Here is a 21,086-nt window from a genome sequence, read left to right on the forward strand (position 1 = left end):
TAATGCTCTTTTTGATTACAATGTAGGCTGAGGGTTTATGAATTACCAATAAACAGAGTATGATTTTTAAAAGATAAAAAATAATCAGATTAATATATAGAAGCAAGGATTTTGAGAGATGACAGACTAAATTTCTGTTATAAAATTTGACTTAAAACATACAGAACTAAATGACACGGTGACGTATTTTGGCTTTTGATCGTAAGAATGATGCTATAATATTATTATCTTGTGTAGTTTACAAAGAGTATAAAAGAGAAGGAATACTTTGGAGTCTATCCTTTGATTACAAAATTAATGAAACTTCTCATAATATTCTCCAGGTCCCTCCAAGGTGTCACAAATAAAATACGTCAGTCAGAGAAAAACAAGTATCATATGATTTCACTTATATGTGGAATCTAATGAACAAAATAAACTACCAAACAAAATACAAACTGACTCACAGATACAGAGATCAGACTGACAGCTATCAGACAACAATTTAGTGATGACCAGAGGGAAAGAGGGGTGGGGGGAAGCAGAAGAGGGGAGAGGGGGGATGAATGGTGACGGAAGGAGACTTGACTTGGGGTGGTGAACATACAATACAATATACAGATGATGTGTTATAGAACTATACATCTGAAACCTACATAATTTTATTAACCAATGTCACCCCAATAAATTCAATAGAAAAAAATTTAAAAAGAGGTCTCATTCACCTGACTACAGAAGAAAGATAATTTATGACTGTTGCTCCAAGAAAAATTAATGAAACTTATATTTTGGTCTTATGTTTCTTTACAACCCCTTTTATATAATACAAGTGGTGCCACAGAAAAATGGAGGAACTATGAGTAAACTTTGAGTAAATTATGATTTTTAAATTTTAGACACTAGGAGTCAATTTTTGATTTCTCACACTTTTTACTCTGATTTTTAAAGTTTAAAATCTAGGAATATGTGTACCTTATATTTTATGCCACTTGTGAACCAGATGGTTCCCTAGTTAATGTTCTCTCAATATCCAGTTGATGATTTGTCACTTTTAATTATGCTTCAGTTTCTTCTGTACTAACTGGATTTGCCGTATATGTCCCTGGATGCTTAAATTATAAGATTACAAAATGGCTATATCAGGGTCGAGGACTTTATTATTTATTTTATTATTTTTTAAATTTAGTTTTAGAGAGGGGAAGGGGAGAAGAAAGAGGGAAACACTGATAAGCAAGAGAAAGGTGGATTGGTTGCCTCTCATACATCCTCAACTGGGGAACCTGGGCCACAGCCCAGGCATGTGCCCTGACGGAATCGAACCGGTGACCTTTGGTTCACAGTCCACTGCTCACTGACTAGACCACACCAGCCAGGGATATTTTATTTTTAGAGAGAGGGAAAGGTAAGGAGAAAGGGAGAGAAACACGGATGTGAGAGTGAACACTGGTTGGTTGCTTCTTGCATGCCCCTACCGGCATGGAGCCTGCAACCCAGGCATGTGCCTTGACCGGAAATCAAACTGGCGACCCTCCGCTTTGTGGGACGACACCCAACCCACTGAGCCACACTGGTCAGGGCAGCATTGAGGACTTTCATCACTGATTCATTCTGACAGCTTTTTAAAGGCTGCTAATCCACTCCACTAAGTTGCAGCCAAATACTTGGACATATTCAAGAAGAAAAATGATAGAATGTAGAAGACACTACAAAATTTATTTTATTGCATCATAGTCTAATAGTACACAATGAGATTTCTCTCTTATGCATCACTAAATTGGAATAAAGTATTCTGTTGTTATTCTTACAGACTAGCAAAGACAATCTATCAAAGAGAAGGCACAGGTCCAAAAACACTGTTATCAACTCTACCCTTATCAGTCTCAATCTTGAGCCGTCATTTCTTAATACCTTCAAATTTACACAGAAGTTATAAACTTACACATAGGAAAATTTAAAGAAATGTATAGCAGTCCCTCAGCTGTTCAGTTATTTATCCAGCAATCCTGAATGCTCACTATGCATCTTTGAAAGAAGGAATAGGAAAATGTTTTCTTAGCCAGATTCTCCGTGAGGAGACAAGATCCTCCTGCAACTGCCCACATAGGCGCTCAGCAGACTCAACAAAGCAATGGACTCGAAGCCCTTTGAAGGGTCAAGTCCAAGTGATGACCCTAAGTCACCAAAACAACATGTCTCCAACATTCGTAGATAAAAAAACAGAGAACAATCCAATTTTGAATGATTTCAAAAACGAATTAAACTATTTTAAATGTTCATTTAAAAAAAAAAAAAGTCATACCTGGAAAACTTAGAAGAAGTGGTTAATTCCTGAATAGTAAATAATGAATACAAATGTTTTCTAAAGTCTAGAACATCCCATCCAGGCGTAAGTTGTAGGAGCACAAAGGACAACTGTGGGTGCTGCCTTATTTTATTAAGCATTTGCAGATAAACCAGCAGCATTCTACCTACAGGGTTTTTTTCCACGTTTTCTTTTTTTTAATTAAACTTACCGGGATGACACTGGATATGCAGGCTTCAATTCTCTGACGTATCATCTGCACGCTGCATTGAGTGTTTACCTCCCGAAGTTAAATCTCCTTCTGTCACCATATATTTGGTCCCTCTTTACACTTTACTACGCCCACTGCGCCTTTTGTCGCTGGTAACTACCGAAGTATTGTCTGTATCTTAAGTTTTTGTTTGTCTTGTTTGTTCATTTATTGCTCTGTTTTATATCCCACACATGAGTGAAATCATGGTTTTTGACTTTTTCTGTCTGACTTATTTTGCTTAGCCCAATATTCTCAAGGTCCATCCATGTTGTCACAAAGGGCAATATTTCATCTCTTCTTATGGCTGAGCTGTATTCCATTCTATATACGTACCACATCTTTACCCAATCATGTATATAGTTTTTAAGTCACTGCAATTATTATAGCCTATTTAATAGTTCATCTACTGATCTGTCATTTGTATTAGACTTTGAGCCTGCAATTGCTAAACAAATGTTTACTGACTGAAGAACTGAATATAAATGAGCAAATAAATCAATAAATGAAAAAGAGCTCATTTCTTTCGGTGAACTCATGTCCTTCATTTCCGGTTCGAGCAAAGAAACAAGAAAGAAAGAAAGTTCTTTCCCCCTCTACCCTTAATAGTAGAATGCCTACGGATGTCGGCACAGGCAGCACTGTTCACGCAGCGAGAAAAGCTAAGGCCTATGGTGTCATGTCCGTGCGCTTCGTTGCTATTAGCTGAACTACGTCTTTCCAACAACCTATGAAGTAGCAGTCGTTACTACCTCCCCCAACAGATGAGAAAGCTCAAGAATAGGAAAGAACTTTAACAATTTTCTGAAGTCACCCACCCACTAGAATGTCAATTAGTATAAACGAGATGTAAAAATGTCTAAGGCCAGCCGTGTGTATCTTTTATTCATTACAATAGCCCCAGGGCCTAGAAGAAGCCCTAACACATAGTAGGTGCTCAGTTTACATAAATAGGTCGAGAAAGCCCTCACTCCTAGTCAACCAGCTGCTGCACTGGCTGAGGGACAGAAAATGATCAAAGATGATCTCTGAGGAAGGGAGGTGTGGACCGGAGAGGCCTGGGATGTGGGAGTCACTGCCTGCCCCGCCCCCACCCCCCAACCTGCTGGGAAATTCAGAGGCACGCAGGCAGCCTCCCCCCAACCCCCACCTCCAAGGAAAGGAGAGGAACGCGATGTGTTTCAAAGTGAGAGATTCTGAAATGCTTACTTTTTGGAGATCACTATAGTACTGCTCACTGAGCTAAAAGAGGTAATTTGTTCAACTATTCCCCAGTGGCCTAAATAAATTAGACATCTTCTGAATGTCTGCAAATTGCTCCTTTCTCATCAGTAGATGCCAGACCAATATGTTGGAAATTTTAAGAACCAAAATCTCTGATAATAATAATTATCCTTGGGCTCTAGTCACAGCTTCCTCTTTCCTCTGACTGTGGCGGTTCAATTGTTACCCCAAATGATTTCCATGCGATTTCTTTTGTGTACCAGGTGAAATCATCTTTATGAACATAAAAACTTCAGGGTACTCCTGTAACTATTTTTTCCAACAGAAATGCCCCTATGTGGTTTTGTTGCTCCAATCACAAAGGTATTGTTAGACACACTGTTGATAATTAATTATTAATGATAGATGGGGTGTGTTTTTATGTGGTGGGGGGGGGGAAGTGAGGAAGTGGAACAAAACTTCCAGCTGCAAAGAGAAGCCAGACAGAAAATTCCTCAATGCTTTGCACATGACAGGCGATCAATATTTTGATGAACGCATGACTGGATGACCTAATGCACTATGTACATTTATGACATGTTACAGGACTGTACCTTCATGTGTCTATTATTTAACTGAACAGTAACATTAAAGGTTTAAAGGTAAATGCAGTATTCTCCTGTAGATTTTTACCTACGGATTACCATGTAATCTCAACTCGCAAGTACGAAACAATGACCGAGCTTTGCCACTGAGGAGACAGGAATGAGCGTGCGCTGGTGGCCTCTGAGCTGCTGCCCGGGCACAGAGGCTCAGAGTGACTCTGTGAGCAAGTGAGACTAGGTGGGGGCTCCTAGAAAGGAGCGCCTGGGTCTCCAGGGCCCCCCGTCTCACTTGGACACGATCCTTGCTGGTTGTCACAGCCCACGGTACGGGGGCTGCTGTCCCAGCACTGGTGCCCCATGCGGCGGACCCCAGGGTGGGGCTGGGACCCCGTGCTCCTCAGCGGGGAACCCCCTCCGCTGAAATATCCCTCCTGATTCTTTGTTGAAGGTCCATTCTATTGTTTATGCGATTACAGTTGTCCCATTTTTTCCTCCCCTTTACTGCCCTCCTCCCTGCGCCCTCCCACACCCCCCACGCCGTAGCTCATGTCCACGGGTGGCATACAGAAGTCCTCTGGCTTCTCCGTTTCCTATGCTGGTCTTAACCTCGCCTGTCCATCATGCTTCTCATTCCCTGTACCTTCTCCTCCACTCGCTCCCCTCCCCTCCCCGCTGACAACCCTCCATGTGAGCTCCATTTCTGGGATTCTCTTCCTGCTCTGTTTCCTTAGTTTTTGGTTATTTTTTTAGGCTCATAGGAGACCTCTTGATTCTTAATCGCCACGCCATGGTGGGGTGGAACCTGCTGATTCCACCTCTTTACCTCTCCTACCATTCTCTCTACGTGACTTCTTTTTTATATCCTTGGTTACAGGACTTCTCTTCAGTCAGTCTTCAGACCGTTCTTAACACTGGTTATTCTACGACTGAGCTGTAACTCTGAGACGGTCGTGAGAGGAGGCGAGCACAGTGTTTACGGGCTCTCCCATCTTTACCTCAAGTCCCATAAAACCATTATATATTGGAAATGTTATCTAATGTTACTTGAGCACTAGATGAATAAATTTTAGAAATCCTTTCATCAGTATAGCTGCACTGGAATTTTTCTTTTAAGACTTCAGTGTCAATGATATTTTTATTATTTAATTACAACTTATCAGCTTGCATAATTTGTTTGCACTAAAGACATCGCTTTGTATTATAGTAATTTGTGTCTGCCAGGGAATCTTTTTGATTTTCGCAAACGAAATTCCTTCGATATTTTCAAATTCTTGCATCTGTAATCAAGGCGTTATGGCTGCAGTCTAGCATAATGCTCCACACACAGAAGGCATTTCATAAATACCTGTTGAATGAAGCCAGCAGATGATCAGTCTTCACATTAGAACTATCAAGATACACAGTAATACAGAGTCACCTCCACTCTGTCTTGAATGAATACTTAACATAGATGATATGTGCCTGGTAGATTAATATAGCTTACTCTATATTTGGAAAATTATATTGTAATATTTAATGCTGTAAAATGTATAAATAGTACAAAAGCAAACCATCGTGCTCTTAATATTCACCACCTGACTTAAAAAAAATACACAGCTACATACTTTCCACCATACCAGTAACATCTGAATTTAGTAATACTTGCAAACACTTCTTGATATTTATACTTTATATTATGGATTACTTAGGAATAGTATTATTTTGCAGGTTTTTAAATTTTATATACATGGTGTACTGTATGTATTGCTCTACAACAAGCTTTAGGCACTTGGTTGTTCACGAAGTCTATTCATGTTGATGTACTAGCTCTGTTCATTCAGACCCATTCATGTTAAGCTGTCTATTTAAATATTCACAAACTGTGTTTCTCTCGTTGTGGGCTCCTCCATCTGCCAGGCAGGAGTCCTCAATATTCCACACCCTTGTCTGCAATGGAAATGTTGTGATTTTAAAAAATCTTTGCTAAGCTCATGGGTATAGAATGTTACAGTTTGGATTGCTGATAACCCATAAAATTGCAAATGTTTTCCCATGGATACTGGCCATCTGAGTTGCTATTTCTGGCCTCTTCTTAGAATTACCTGTCCACTGGTCTTCCTTTCCATTAATCTCATTTAAAACTTCCCTTTATCATGTGGATGCTCAGAAGATGTATTGCTGGTTCACATGGTAGCTCTACTGTTAATTTTCTGAGGATCCTCCATGCTGTTTTCCATAGTAACTACACCAAGCACTGTGTGAGGGTTTTTTCTCTGTTCTCTCCAGTGCTTGTTATTTCTTGTCTTATTTGACAACAGCCTTTCTAACAGGTGTGAAATAGTATCTCATTGTGGTTTTGATTGGCATTTCAAATATAACTAGTGGTGTTGAGCATCTTTTTTATATACCCAGTGAACATCTGTATGTCTTCTTTGGAAAATTATCTATTTTGGTCCTCCGGCCATTTTTTAATTAGATGTTTTGTAAAGTTGTAGGAGTTCTTTATATATTTTGGATGTTAGCCCCTTATGGGGAGGTACATTTGCAAGTATCTTCTCCCAGATGACGAGTTGCCTTTTCGCTTTGTTGATGGTTTCTTTTGCTGAACAGAAACTTCTCATTTTGATGTAATCTAACATTTGTTTTTCTTTTACTTCTCTTGTTTTTGGGGTCAAATTCATAAAAATCCCTCTGAGACCAAGGTTCATAAGCTTAGGGCTTATGTTTTCTTTATTGTTTCACATCTTATATTCTAGTTGTCAATCCATATTCAGTAAATTTTCATGTGTAGTGTCAGATAATATAGTTAGCTTAGCTGGAGATATTGATTTTGTTGATCTTTTCAAATTATCAGTTTGGTTTTATTGATTTTTGCCTATTAATTTCCTGATTTCAATTTTATTTATATCTGCTTTAAAAAGTATTTTTCCTTCTTCTTGCTTTGCATATAATTTACTTTTTTCCTAGCTTCCTAAAGTAAACACTTAGATTACTGATTTTAGATCTTTCTTATTTTCTAATATATCAATTTAATGTTATGAATTTCCCTCTAAGCATTGCAAATTTTCACTACATTGCAAGTTTCATGGGCTGTAGTTTCATTTTCATGCAGTTCAAAATATTTTTAAACTTATCTTGAGAATTCGATTTTGACTCATGCATTATTTAAAAGCGTCTTGTTTGATCGTTCAGTCTTCACGTACAGGGTAGGCATCTGCTCTTGCACATTCTCTGTTTTCCCCTTCGGAACCCACAGCATGTTGCGCACAGCCGTTTCAGGTCCCCAGCCTGACAATTCTCACACCCCTCCACATCTGAGTCTGGATCCGATGTTTGCTTTGTCTCTTTAAACAGTGCTTTTTGCCTTTTCACAGGCTTTTTAGCTTTTTTAAAACTGAACATGATGTACTGGGTAAAAAGGACTCCAGAAAAACAGGCCTTTAGCGAGACTAAGTTATGGCAGGGGGGAAGGTCTACAGTCAAACATCTCATCTCTGTCTTCTACTGAATGTGTGGTGGGACGGCTGGGGTCGGATAGTTCCCTTCCCCTTAATTTCATTCTCAATGTCCCCACTGGTGTTCTCTTGCTGTTTTAATATGCTCCCTATATATAACATTATTGTTAACAGTTTATATTTTATTGTGAAGCAATATTGTTTAACAGCTTATATATTTGCTGGTTTATTGGCTCACAATCCCTCCTTGCATTATCAGGCCTTTTAATTTTTTCTGGGATTATATTTATTCATGACCTATCTATATCCTTTAAAATTTTTTTAGTGGCAGTTGACTGGTGCTAAAGTTGATGAAATTTTGTTAGGGCAAAAATGTATTTTTTTAATCCCTTGCTTTTAACTGATAAGACTAGCTACAAATAAAATATTCTAGGTTTTGTTGGTTACTTTCTTTCTGCACTTCAAAGGTAACAGTTCACAATATTCCACTGTGGCTTGAGAAATCGCATATCACAATTTCTTAAAAATTCACGTCTATAAATGATTTGGCTTTTTCTCTCTGGCTATTTTTAGGATCTACTCTTGGTCTTTGGTGATCAGCAGAATTATTATATCTTACCGACATAGGTATTTATTTTTCTAAGTCTACTTAGAATTCCAAAGAATCATGTCATTCCTCGACTTTGCAATATCCTTTCCCACTATCCCTTCAAATACCATTTTTCATTATTTGTCTGTTTTCATTATCTCTATTTGCTACCTCTGTAAATCTGTCTCAATATTTCACCATGGTCTTAACTCCCTTTCAATGTTTCTAACGTACAGTTTAAATGCATTTATGCACATGCCTATCTCAGGGAAGTTACTGGTGCAAGAGTTTTCCTAAGACTAATAATATCACCAGGTGTCAGAGACTAAATGAAATGCTTGACCTTGACTCACTAAATGTACATCTAATGTAGAATCTATAATATGAACTGCCTGAATGATAGTAATAAAAATGGATTCATCAGTATTACAAAAATTATAATATAAAATGAAAAAACATGTAGAGCAAAATCTTTCTGTGAGCAAAGAGAAAACATAAGTGGTAAAGCTTGATGTGTCATAAAAATATGATACGAATTAGTCATGATGACTCATACCTATAGCCATTAGTACTCTAAAGGAAGACACTCTTTATGATAACAGGAAATATTCATTTACATAATAAGCTTCGTAGAGTGTGATGTTCCACCATCCAATTATTGAATGGTAGGAAGGCTTATTATATAAAATGTTTTAGGCTGGCTTGGCTATTCATAATACTAACAAAAATGCATATTGATAGTTTGGTTGTAGTTAATTCATAAAAGCCATGATGAATATTATAAAAGGGTCACAGATCAGAGCCAAAGAATAAAAGGAGTCTCCGTGGTTACTAATAAATTGCTCTGTGAATGCTTGGCCACCCTTGCAGGTAATGATGTCACGAAATGATGAAAGAATAGCTAAGCAGCCAACAAAGTGCCCATGCTTGGCAGAGGTACGGATCATTGCGTCACTCCTGGCTTAGAGCCCCTGAAAGGGAACAAGGCCATTAAAGCGAAACGAAAAATCGAAGGATGCGAGTTTCCACAGAGAGCACTTTCCTTACAACGAGATTCGATCAACACTTGAACTCTTAGAACAGGTAAAGACAGCACTAGAGAAAAGACAGGTATAGTGTAGCCATGCAACCACGCTGGTTGACAGACAGTACACACCCGCGCTTCCACATCTTGGCTGTGGTTATATCTATGAACGTAACTCAGATTTTTTTTTTAATAGTTCCAATGGATTTTCTGAGCAGGTGGACCAAAGATACTGTATTTCAATACACTACTAGCACAATCATTAGGAAATGATCTAAAAAAAGAGCAAGAAAGCTAGAAGGGAGGGATTTAGAAGCCTATGTACAAAAAAAAAAAATACAGATTGCGTAACTCGATGACATACAATTTTATATCATGGCAGAACTATTTATAGTGACGGGAAGCCGATTTGTGGTTTCCTTGGACCAAGGGCGGTGGGGATACAGGGACAGCAAGAGCACGAGAGAATGTTTGGGGAAAGCGAGCATCCTATGTCTTGACTAGGATGGTGGCCACACAAGGCTACACACAACCCAAAACTCATCCAACTGCACATTTTAAATAGGTGCCTTTTACTGTGTGAAAATCACACTTCAGGGAAAGTGATTTACAAAGTGGTCGTACAGGATATTTCCATGTTTAACTTGGGTAAAGGGTATGAGAACTCTCTTTTGTATTATTTCTTACAATTGGATATGGATTTGCAATTGTCTCAAAATACTTAAATTTTAAAATACATGGATATATAACAGTGATCATGTGTTATCCAAAAAATTAATAATATAAAAGAATTTACTCATTCTGATCAAATGATTCATATGAGTTCAATATCATGTAATCCTGAATTCTACTTTTGATACGTTCAACTCTGCTTGAAAGTTATTAAATACTATCTAGTCTTCTGGGATTTGTTTTGCCCTAAATTAATCCTAAAATGGAATCAGTAAGTTAATTATTCACTGCTTCACTCATTTCTGGGAAAGGAATGTCACAAACACTCTGAAGTTATTCTCTATTAATGAAATACACCATTATTATTTATGGTGGGCATCACACATTAAAATCAAAGCCTTAGAGAAAGTACTAGAAAAAAGTATGTGTGACTCGAAGTCCATCTCAGGATCAGAGAGGTCTTTGGTAATAGATTTTTTTAAAAGATGTTTTTGGTTATTTGTTGTTTTTTTTTTTTAAATTTTATGAATGATAGAAGAAATAGGGTTTACCAACAGGGCTATGAAGCAGATAGTTGGTCTTACCATTTTTAGAATAATTAATCACATATTCTAGTTAGTAGTGTAAGTTTCGATCTATTACTAAGTTTTGCTTTTAAAGGTTCCTAAGCTCAAACATCTCTGAAGTCCAGGTGGTTAACATAAATGAGGTCACCCAGATATGAGGCTCTGCATGGGGGCGCATACGGTCCCAACCTGAACAGTGAAACTGCTCTGAAGAGTAATTGGTACCCTGAGTTGTTAGCCAGTTGTTGCCATGGGGGATCATGAACACAGGGCCACACTATCTGCTGATTAAGAGAAGCTGCAGATTTAAAGAAAGAGAGAGAGAGGTGAAAACTCTTCTTGAAAATTAAACCAAAAAGCCTGATTAAAACCAGTTTGTGATATCACCTTTACCAACAACTAAAGAATGCTTCCTACCAAAAATTCCCTAGAATGGCTATGTCTATGAACTTGCTTCTGAATTCATCATTCTACTGCCTTCTCCCAACTTCATTCATTTTCACTTCGGCTAAAAACACTTTCTCATAGGACTGACAATTGCCGAGAACTGGCAGATTCTCAAGGCTTACGTTTTCGCCTGTTTGCCAAATGGCTGTAATGTAATTCACAAAAGCCCTGTTTATTGAGTAATATTATTAATGGCTAGCATAATACTGTGAAATTGAAGACATTCTTTTTGGATTATGTCCAGATCCTTAAAAGAACATTGGTTCCAATAGGAAATGAATGCCTTATCTTAAAACATTATTTTAAAAGGAGGACAATGTAAAAAAGCACTTGAATAAGTATATTTTCAAATGATTGTAAGACAACTTTTTTCAGATACATTAAGTCCCCCGTGTATTAGAATACTTTGAATGATAAAAAGAGATGCCATGCTTATGAATGTTTTATAAAATCATTTTTCATTTTCAACACCTTGTTGAAAATATAGGACTGAGAAATCATTCAACTTAACAGTCTATTGACTTTTTCCCTTCAGCTGCATTTGCCAAATTTTGCTACAGTGGAAGATATTTGTTGCTTTTATATTTATGGCTAAATTTGTAAATTATCAAAATAGGTCAAACAGGAAAAAACCAAAAAAGTCAACTTTGCATTTTCAAAAGGCACCTAATATCTCCATAAGAAGCATTAAAATGTATGCTCCACCTAAATTAGAGTTAATTATTTCACTAGTTCACAATCTAACAGTCACCACCTGAGACCAAGCCTGAAAATCCCAACATGGCTTCTGAAACCAATCGTGAGCTCTGATTCATTTAATGGCTCTATTTTTAAGGGGAAGCATGAAATCATCCAAGAATCATAAAATATTAATCACTTAAATGGGAGCAATTAAAGAGAGAGAAAAGAGAAAAAAAGGGACAGTGCACCAAGAGGAAGGGGGGCGGGTGGCGACTGACTAGTCAAAATAGAACGAGAGAAGGTCAGAAAACAACGTGTCATATCAAACTATTAGCCAGTGTTAGGCTTACTTTAAATTACAGCTAACATACCATACTATACTAGTTTCAGGTGCACGACATACTACTGAGACATGGAGCTTACCCAGCGATCCCCCAGTAAGTCTAGTACTCACTGACACTATACGTAGTTACTACACTATTACCATCTATATCCCCGATCCTGTGCGTTATATCCTGTGACAATTTTTATAATTGGCAACTTGTACCTTTTAATCTCTTCTTTTTCACTCATTCCTCACAATCCCCCTCCCATCTGGTAACCATCAATTTGTTCTCTGGATCTATGAGTTTGTTTCTGTTCTGTTTGTTCACTTGTGTTTTTTTTAGATTCCAAATGTAAATGAAGTCATACAATGTTCGTCTATGTCTGTCTGATTTCCCTCAGTGTAGCACCCTCTGCGTCCACCCGTGTTGTCACAGATGGCTGTCGCCTTTTTTATGGGTGAGTCACAGTCCGCTGTGGGGACGCACCGCTGCTTTCAGTCATCCGTCGCAGGGCACTTAGGCAGCTTCCACAGCTACTGTAAACAGTGCTGCAGTGCACAGAGGGGCCATGTATCTTTTCAAAATAGCGTTTTGTGTGTCTTCATATTAATACCCAGAACTGAAATTGCTGAGTTATATGGTACTCACCTTTTTAATTTTTTGAGAAACCTGCACACTGTGTTCCATCATTGTTGCAGATTATCATCTATGATCCCACCAAGCACACGAGGGTCCCCTTTATCCAAGCCCTGGCCAATACTCATTGTTTCTGGTTTGTTTGGTTTGGTTTGCTTTTGATTTACAGATAATAGTCATTTCAACAGGTATGAGATAATATTTTATTGTGGTTTGTTTTGTAGAGTGACCTTAACTCTTTACCTGTTAATACGATGTCAATATTTTCTCTCAGCCCATCACTTACTACACAGCAGTCATGCTAGTCCTCACACCATGCAGAATTAAATATTTACATAACAGAATATGTCAATAATTTCCTTCATGTGGCCCCTGTGATTTCTTTGTTGTATTTGTATTTCATATGCTTTGCTTATAAAAGTCCCAGCTTTAGGTTTAGAAATACTGTTCTAAGCTTTATTTTAATCCATTTAGGTGCTGAAACATTTAAATCATTAAACCACCTACAATTCTGTGTATGTCATGAGGTAAGGATTTAACTATATTTTCTTATAAATTGGCAGCAACTGCTTCACACCACTTGCTGAAGGCCCCTTAATGTTTATTTTTATTACCGGTGTGATTGCATTGCTGCTGCATCCTCTCCTACCAGCTTCTTATTCCTAAAGATGTAGCTCAATTTCCATCTCAAGTATAGAACCTCCCTGACCATCAGAGACAAAATGACTCCTGTAATGCCGAAGTCATTTTACCACAGATTTTCAAATTAATTACTTAAAATTACTTATCAGCAATAAGTTAAACTTGATTCACGGAAACACATAAAGATCTCTCTGCATCTAAAGACTTTCTTTTTTTTTTTTATGTAGAAACCTTTACATAAATACCCTTTAAATAGAGGAATCAGACCATCTTTCAGGCCATCCCTCCAGGTGCCTTAGAAGACTAGTTGTTTTATAAACTATGATATTGCTGAGGAAACAAAGGGGGGAAAAATTCCTCTGGGATTGGTTTTAACAGTTATTGCTCTGAGTTTATTTTTTAAGTGAAATTTTTAACATTATTGATGGCTTTTATTTACCTATAAATGTTTTCTGAACTGAGATTTTAGGTTCTTATCATTTTTATTCATACGCAGAATACAGTCCAAAATTAAGTTTAAAGACGTTATAGTCACCATTTTAAGCAACACCCCCCCTCCAAGATCCCCCCGCGTGACACAGAGGACTCACGTGGAGGCCTTCGGTGAAGCTCTCCTGAGAACAGAGGCAGCGGTAGGGCTGGCTAGAGGTGTCGCAGTAGGCAGCGTGGCCGGAGCACTGGCACCTGTGAAGGGGAACATCTGTCAGCTCGTGAGAAACGCCAGCTCAACTGCTAGCGTACGGAAGGCCCTGTGTATACAGCCACGGGGTGAACTCGACCAGGGAGGTGAATATGTTAATACAAAAATCAATTTCTCTTTAATCATGTGGTTATGCATTGAAAATTTTTAATGAATCCTGAACTATCGAAGGGAGTGTCATCAATATCCAAACCACACAGGCGGTGAAGGAAGCCTCCCTGGGCTGTTTACACTTGTATCAACCATGTGGAAAGCTTGCCAAGAGAGAAGACATTTCATAAAACTATTCAAAACTTACAGTTTAAGGTGATAAAGTTTGGAATAAACCACAAGTTGAAGTTAACAGACTTGCATTAGTTTTGTTCTTCTTTCCCAAAATTAGATGGCGATTATTTAATAGCAGCATTTTTGCATCACGCTAATACTTAACAAATACGGCTTATCGGTCAGTGCTCTGGTCCACCTGAAAGGGTGCCCTTTCTCTATAGGACACGCCGTTCTTCTCGTATGACCCGACTCTAAATGCCATCCGCTTGGGTACCGTTCCCACGCCAGAGAGGATGCTGCCTGGGACGTCTCCTGCTGTCCGTCTAGTAAGTATTGTGAGCCTACTTTTCCATTAGGGTCAGATATTTATAAACTACTCAAGGCATATTAGATTTTTCCTCCAAAGGAAAACAAATATTCTTTATGAAATTGTGAGCTCAGGGAGACTAAGCCCAGTCCTTACAGACTAGCTGGTAGGTACTGCCAATTGTAACTAAAACTCAAGTTCCTTCTCTTTGTTTTCAAGAAAACTTGACAATCACATTCCAGAACAAGCTGATCAAAATATTTCATAAATTGTTTTTCTAAGTCAATTATTTTTCAGTCCAGTCCAAGTTATAATAACTTCTAAATGCCACAGCTTTAAAAATTGATTCTGTAGTGTGACCTTATAAACAGAAAAGATTCACAAATCTCCCTCCAAAATCTTCGCGGAGGAAGTCATTTCAATACCCGAAGCCTGAAATCTGGTTTGCTCTGAAATCTTAGCTAATGTAGTTTTAAATAAGTAAGATAAGAGTCTTGAAAACCGAATCCACAGTGGAGAGCACACTGCAATCGAAACCCTACCTGCCAGTGACGGTGACCTCGCTGAGCGCGTAGTATCGGCGTCCAGGGCTGACGGGAGGCTGTGCTGCGTGGTGCTGTCCACGGAAATGAAGCCGTATTTGTGTGGCCTTTACAAACTCTTGAAGAGATGGGGTGTTATAGAAATCAGTGTATCCGGGACGGCGGCTTGGTCCAGGTGTTAGGATGCTGAATGTGATGTTACCATGGGGATGTGAAGTAAAACTGTTGATGAGAGAAATTCGAAATCACGGAAAGCTACGTATTATTTGTGACAAATCAGAACACCAGATTCGTAACAGTTTAAAACTGTCATTCTGGAAAAAAAATAGTCCATACATTTTGTATGCAAACAATATAGGATCATCACAGGAAAAATATTGTAAGACACTTCCTTGAGGATATAATAAAAGTCCACTAACGTAAGTAACTTACTAAGCAATCTGCAAGTCGCATTCTAAGCACAGATGGGACTAGAAACAGAGATGCAGGGGTGTCCAACCCGCGGCCCCGGGGCCGCATGAGGCCCAGGATGGCTATGATTGTCGTCCAACACAAAATCGTGGATTTACTTAAAGCTTGCTTTGCTCATCAGTTTTCATTAATGTTTGTATACTTACTCTGTGGCCCAAGACAACTCTTCTATTTCTAGTGTGGCCCAGGAACGCGGAAAGGTGGGACACCCCTGCCTTCGCAGAAACATTAAACATAACTGAAATCTCAATTGAGGGGGAAACCTGCCTTAAGAGAGTTGGTGGTACAGGGAAGCCTCTACTAGCCTGGCAAGTTAGTTTCCCTTTGGGTTATTACTATCCCATAGCCAATTAAAATTTAACTCCTAAGTGCCTTCAAAGATAATCATTTCAGAAACATTCCTACTTGGAAAGCTGAAGACAGTTGACAGAATCAGAATTTTCCAAATCTCCATTGTCTGCCATTCCAAATACACTGCAATTTCTAGCAAAATACTGCCAGTCTTCCCAATCTAAGCTGTCTTCTTTCTTCCTCTGAATCCGTACAGCTGTTGGCTGGGGACTAAAGAACTGAATGATGATATAAAACACCTGAAAATAAATGTTAATTCTTGTCATTGAAGTTTTAAGTTTAACCCCTCAGTATAAATCTGAATCCATAGAACTGTTGGATTCAGGTATTTATTAGACATCCAGAAATGGCATAGCCCCATAGTAAAAGCAACACAGCGTATCATTACGTAGCTGTGTGTCTTCTCAAATATCTTATAAGTTAAAGTGGAAGTCAATATTAAGTTTGATGTAAAGACATGAAAAAAATAACACTACTTTCATGAAATAATTGTCATACGTTCCTTTTAAGTAGTTATTTAAAATAAGCACCTGTTTTTATTAATTTCTGTTATTTAATATTACAATGGATGTTTCACATGTAATTTTGATACAAATCTCTAAAAAAAAATAGGCCCTGAATACTTTCTTTTTAGATATTTTTATTCCACATATTACACTATACTACTTCAGTGAGGTAATTTTCAAATGTCTAGTTCAATTTTTACTTTGCAGGAGGTTGAACTGTGTCCCCAAATAGATGTCTACGTTCTAAGCCCTGGTACCTGTGAATGTGACCTTATTTGGAAAAAGGGCCTTTGAAGATGTAATTGAGAATCTCAATGTGAGATCCTTCTGGATACAGGACGGTCCCCAGAGGAAGAGGAGGAAGAACAGGCAGAGAGACCAGGAAGGTGGCCTCGGGACACGAAGGCAGAGCCTGGAGTGAAGCCGCTGTGGACCAAGGGACCCCCAGAAGCTGGGAGGGGTAGGGGGTCGTCTCCCTCCAGCCCTGGGAGGGAGGGCGGCCCTGCCGACACCTTGATTCCACCCTCCTGATCTTCAGACCCGTGAGAGATCAAAGTTCTCCCGTTTTAAGCCATGACATCTGTGGTCACTTGTTGCGATACCCACAGGAAGCCAGCGCACACCAAAATGACTCAAATTACCTGATATTGTCCATTTTCGAGATCTATGGAAATAGTCACTCCCTGATGAAGCTGGGTCATGTCTGTAAACACACGTGAAACCCACGCCGTGCCGACGTCATTGTCATTGACAAAGGAAAGCGGGTGGGCTCTGGGGTTCAGCCGCAGCACCCTGCTGCCGGCCGTGTCCGCCACGCCATTGGGCACGCAGTACCGCTGCTGCACAGGGTGGACGCGGGGGTGGCTGCCGGGGCAGCGGCACTGGGGCTGCACGTGCAGGCGGGGCAGGTCTCCGGAAAAGACGGCCAGGATCTCTCTGCGGGGGTCGAGGGGCAGGCGGTGAGGGCAAGCGGCGCCCCAGGGACAGAACACCCGCGAGTTGTCCCAGGTGAATATCACTATTGCCGTGTTTCCATTAGTCTCTAGTTAGCTTTCATAGTTTTCTTCCACAGAACATAAAACCAAATTTATTCCTGGCCCCATAAACATATATGCTTATACTCATAAAATAAAACATGCTCATTTTATAAAAAGCATTCAATTCTTCAGTATCTGCATTTTATATCACGAAGCATGCACAATCCCTTGTCTGGTTAGCAACATATTTATTTAAATAACGTACTATCTTACGATGTCTATTTGTAATGAAAAGTAAGGTAATGTTCACTTAGGCTGTTAGGCTGACCACCGCAAGCGAGCAGTAATATGATGATGAGTTATCGGTGGGGTCTCCAGTGCATCCACAGGAAGGAAGAAACGAGGATGAGTCTATCCGCTGCTGTTCTAGGTGAAGGGCCCGGAGCCAGGCCCATTTTTCAGTGGCTTCCTGTGACTCATCACGACAGGCTCTGGCACCCGAGAATGCTTTGGAGGCTCAGATCGGATGGCAGAGCTGCCAACAGCCACAGCAGAATGCCAATTCCAGGCAGATATATTCCATTTTTCCATTAAGGGCACTATACCTGCTCTCGATCAGGATTAGCCATCCCCCGCTCTCCCGCGCAGGTCTTCCCAGACACTCCGGGTAGGCCGGCACCAGCACCGCAGGCCTGGCCGGGGACACCAGACTCCTCTCAGGCGTCCCGCGGGGGAGCGCAGAGGCACGCGGCCAGGCCATCTACTGAGTCACGTGAAGCTGCACTTTCTTTAAATCTAACTGATATTTTCCAATTGACACCAGGTTCTAAATGGCACTGGAAGTGACCATTCAGTGAAGTCTTTGTCCCCCAGGATGAACTCTGTTCCCCCCAAATCCTATAACTCTTCCAAATATGTACAAGGATGATTAAGGAGCTGTGAGGCCCTTGGCGGTACACCTCCCCAGCAACGGTGTCCAGCACCCTTTACTCAGGCATCTCTCGATATATAAACTAATAAAAAATCTTTACATGGCTAATGTACATACCACTGAGTGTAACGCCTCAAGAGAAATGCTTCTCTAATGTACAAGAACTTGTCCCGTCATTACGACATTCACCATGCTCATCTATATCTCCCTTAAAGAAATATACATAAACATTCTTCTCTTTTTGTCTTTAATAGAAGTAAATAAGATCAACTCGCCCATACAACCATATACTCATATCATCAAATCATAATTCAGAAAAGAAATCTGAGAGCATGGAAGCAGGATGTCACTTGAATCTTTTTCTGAATGAAAAGGAAGTCTACAGGCCTTTAACGAATTCCTAAGAGTTCCCACCATTCTCAAAATGAGGAAATACTTCCTTAAAGCTAGTCCAAATCTAAATAATTATCTGTTCACTGGGAAAAGAACTATATAACAATACTTCAAGCTATTCATTTTTTGCCTCTAATTCTAATATACCGATTTCTTGAGACTTTCACATATATCAAAATAATTAATCATTTTCATTTTTCTACATTCTCTAGTACTTATAAATTCAACAAAGCAATTGTGAAAGACAGAGATATAGCAGTTTAAGTATCAGAAATTACTTCATATAGAACATTTAAACAAATGCATCCCAAATCTATAATACAACTTTGTCAAAAATAGATTTTTCTAGGAAGAAATCCTTTGTAAAGAATTTGAACAATTTCCTATTATGAGGAGTTACGCAATGGAGTACCACTAGTGAATAACATCCATAGACTAAGCCAAAGCAAACACTGTAAACATTAACTAGGTGATGGTTGCCAAATGTTGTAGAGATGAAAAATGCTATTGTCTTCATGCTACTCTTATTGAAGTAAATTCAGCATTTATCCTTACACTTCTCAAGCTTTACAATACCACATCTGCTCACCTGTTTGTAAGTGCCGCTTGGTATAAACGAAAATCTTGCATTCTTCCAACAAACTGCTCTAAACCTGCAAAACATACACATGCACATAATACGAGAAGTCTCAGGTTACCAAGCAGTGGCTGACAAATATTCAAGCCGCATTCCTTTAAAGCAGGAAATCCTTTAATCATGTACCTATCACAGACTTTTGAACTTCTTTGAGTCCAAATTGTATAGTCTGCTAATTCCACATGAATAACATTAATATTCCTACTTATCTCCACAGACATTGGAGGGCTTATGTCAAAGTGCCTACTACTGACCCAACTTGTGATCTCTCTCCAGAAGCCCCGCCCCAAGGCAGATTTCTCTCTAGTTTGTAACCCTATATGTGATGATCTAAGTGGCCCTACATTAACTGTCGTCTGTTTCCAGACACGTGCAATTTTCAGAGCACGTGCGTTGCTGAGAGGAAGAGTCCCCGCTCTCTTCTCTGTGTGTGCTCGCCAGGCTCCTGCGTGTCGGCATGGGCCCCCTCCAAACGGAGAGGAAGGCCTGGGCTAGAAAGTCCCCGATAGATGAGGGCACACTGCAAACCTCCTCCTCGTGAGTCCGAATCATTCGCATGCCAAAGGCGCCCCAGCACAATCTCAAAGCCCCATCGCCTTGTGACAATTCTCCTAAGACAAGCCAGGTTCCAAGTGCAGTCTGCGCTGTTAGGTGACCTTTCAAGGTGTAGGCAGCTATCAACCTCAAACCACAATACCATTTTATTAATTCCTTCAGCAAATATTTTTTCAGGTTTACGAACAGATTCAGTCCAGGAGACCAGGAAGGGAAAGAGGTTAGACAACTACCACCTCTCTGCTTTTTGTCATGTTGTGGATAATGAGAAAAACTTGGAAACAGTAAAATTCTAGCTAGAGTTTGGATCATGGGGACCCAGGATGGGAGGTGATGTAATAATATATAATGCTAATTCAATAACTGGGTGGTTTTTTCTAAAAAAATTAAATTTAGAACAATGACCAATTCACCAAATGAGTATTTCTTCAAAATGTGTTTGTTCTGTAACTGTTCCATGGTTTACTCTGCCTTAGTAATCGAGAGCGTTTGATCTCCCTTTGCGGCAGCTCCTTGTGGTGCCGGGAGGGAAAGCCAGGTCAGAGAGAGGGTCTGTCTGCTGAATAAAAGATGCAGAGCCAACCGAGCGCCCAGGAGTCTGACGCTGCTCTCAGGGGCGGGAGGGGTCAGTGGGTGAAGCCGGGTGAGACGAAGGGGCATCAAAAGAGCGAGTCTGTGTGTGAGTCGGTGCGCGCGCGTGTGTACGTACACTTAGATTATACTTCTGTGTGTCTACTGAAGGGTATATGTAAGAAGATAACCAAGAATATTTTCCATATGAATACTTCTTCATGAGTGCAAATGTTTTTAATTGCTGGGTAGATATACCAGGGCGTCCTCGTCCTGCCTTTCCAGCTGGAGCCTCAGTCTTTCACGCCCCTCACACCCGAGCCCGGGGGAAGGGGCTCTCCATGGCCTCATGCTCGGACTTTCCTGGAGACGGAGCTCCCCCACCCCACCGGCCAGAAAGAGGCAATTCAGCCAGGTGCACACTAACTACTGCTTAACATGGTGTTATGAAGACAAAAAACGTTCAAACTGTGGAAGTGTTTAGATTTCCAATGCAAGCTGTCTTAAAATTTATAATTTGCTC

The 21,086-nt window shown here is 39.8% G+C and overlaps 1 protein-coding gene across 1 annotated transcript in view; it reads right to left on the reverse strand.

Annotated features, from left to right (window-relative positions):
- Positions 1-21,086, reverse strand: part of USH2A (usherin) — a 474,416-nt gene that overhangs the window by 405,468 nt on the left and 47,862 nt on the right. Inside the window, 5 exon segments of the mRNA XM_054576584.1 lie at positions 13,947-14,040; positions 15,173-15,394; positions 16,049-16,233; positions 17,142-17,436; positions 19,391-19,454. Of these exon segments, the coding sequence (XP_054432559.1) occupies positions 13,947-14,040; positions 15,173-15,394; positions 16,049-16,233; positions 17,142-17,436; positions 19,391-19,454 (860 nt within the window).

The sequence above is a fragment of the Pteronotus mesoamericanus genome, unplaced genomic scaffold (assembly GCF_021234165.1).
Source record: "Pteronotus mesoamericanus isolate MK-2021 breed Mesoamerican mustached bat unplaced genomic scaffold, CSHL_Meso_final contig_347, whole genome shotgun sequence".
NCBI lineage: Eukaryota > Metazoa > Chordata > Mammalia > Chiroptera > Mormoopidae > Pteronotus > Pteronotus mesoamericanus.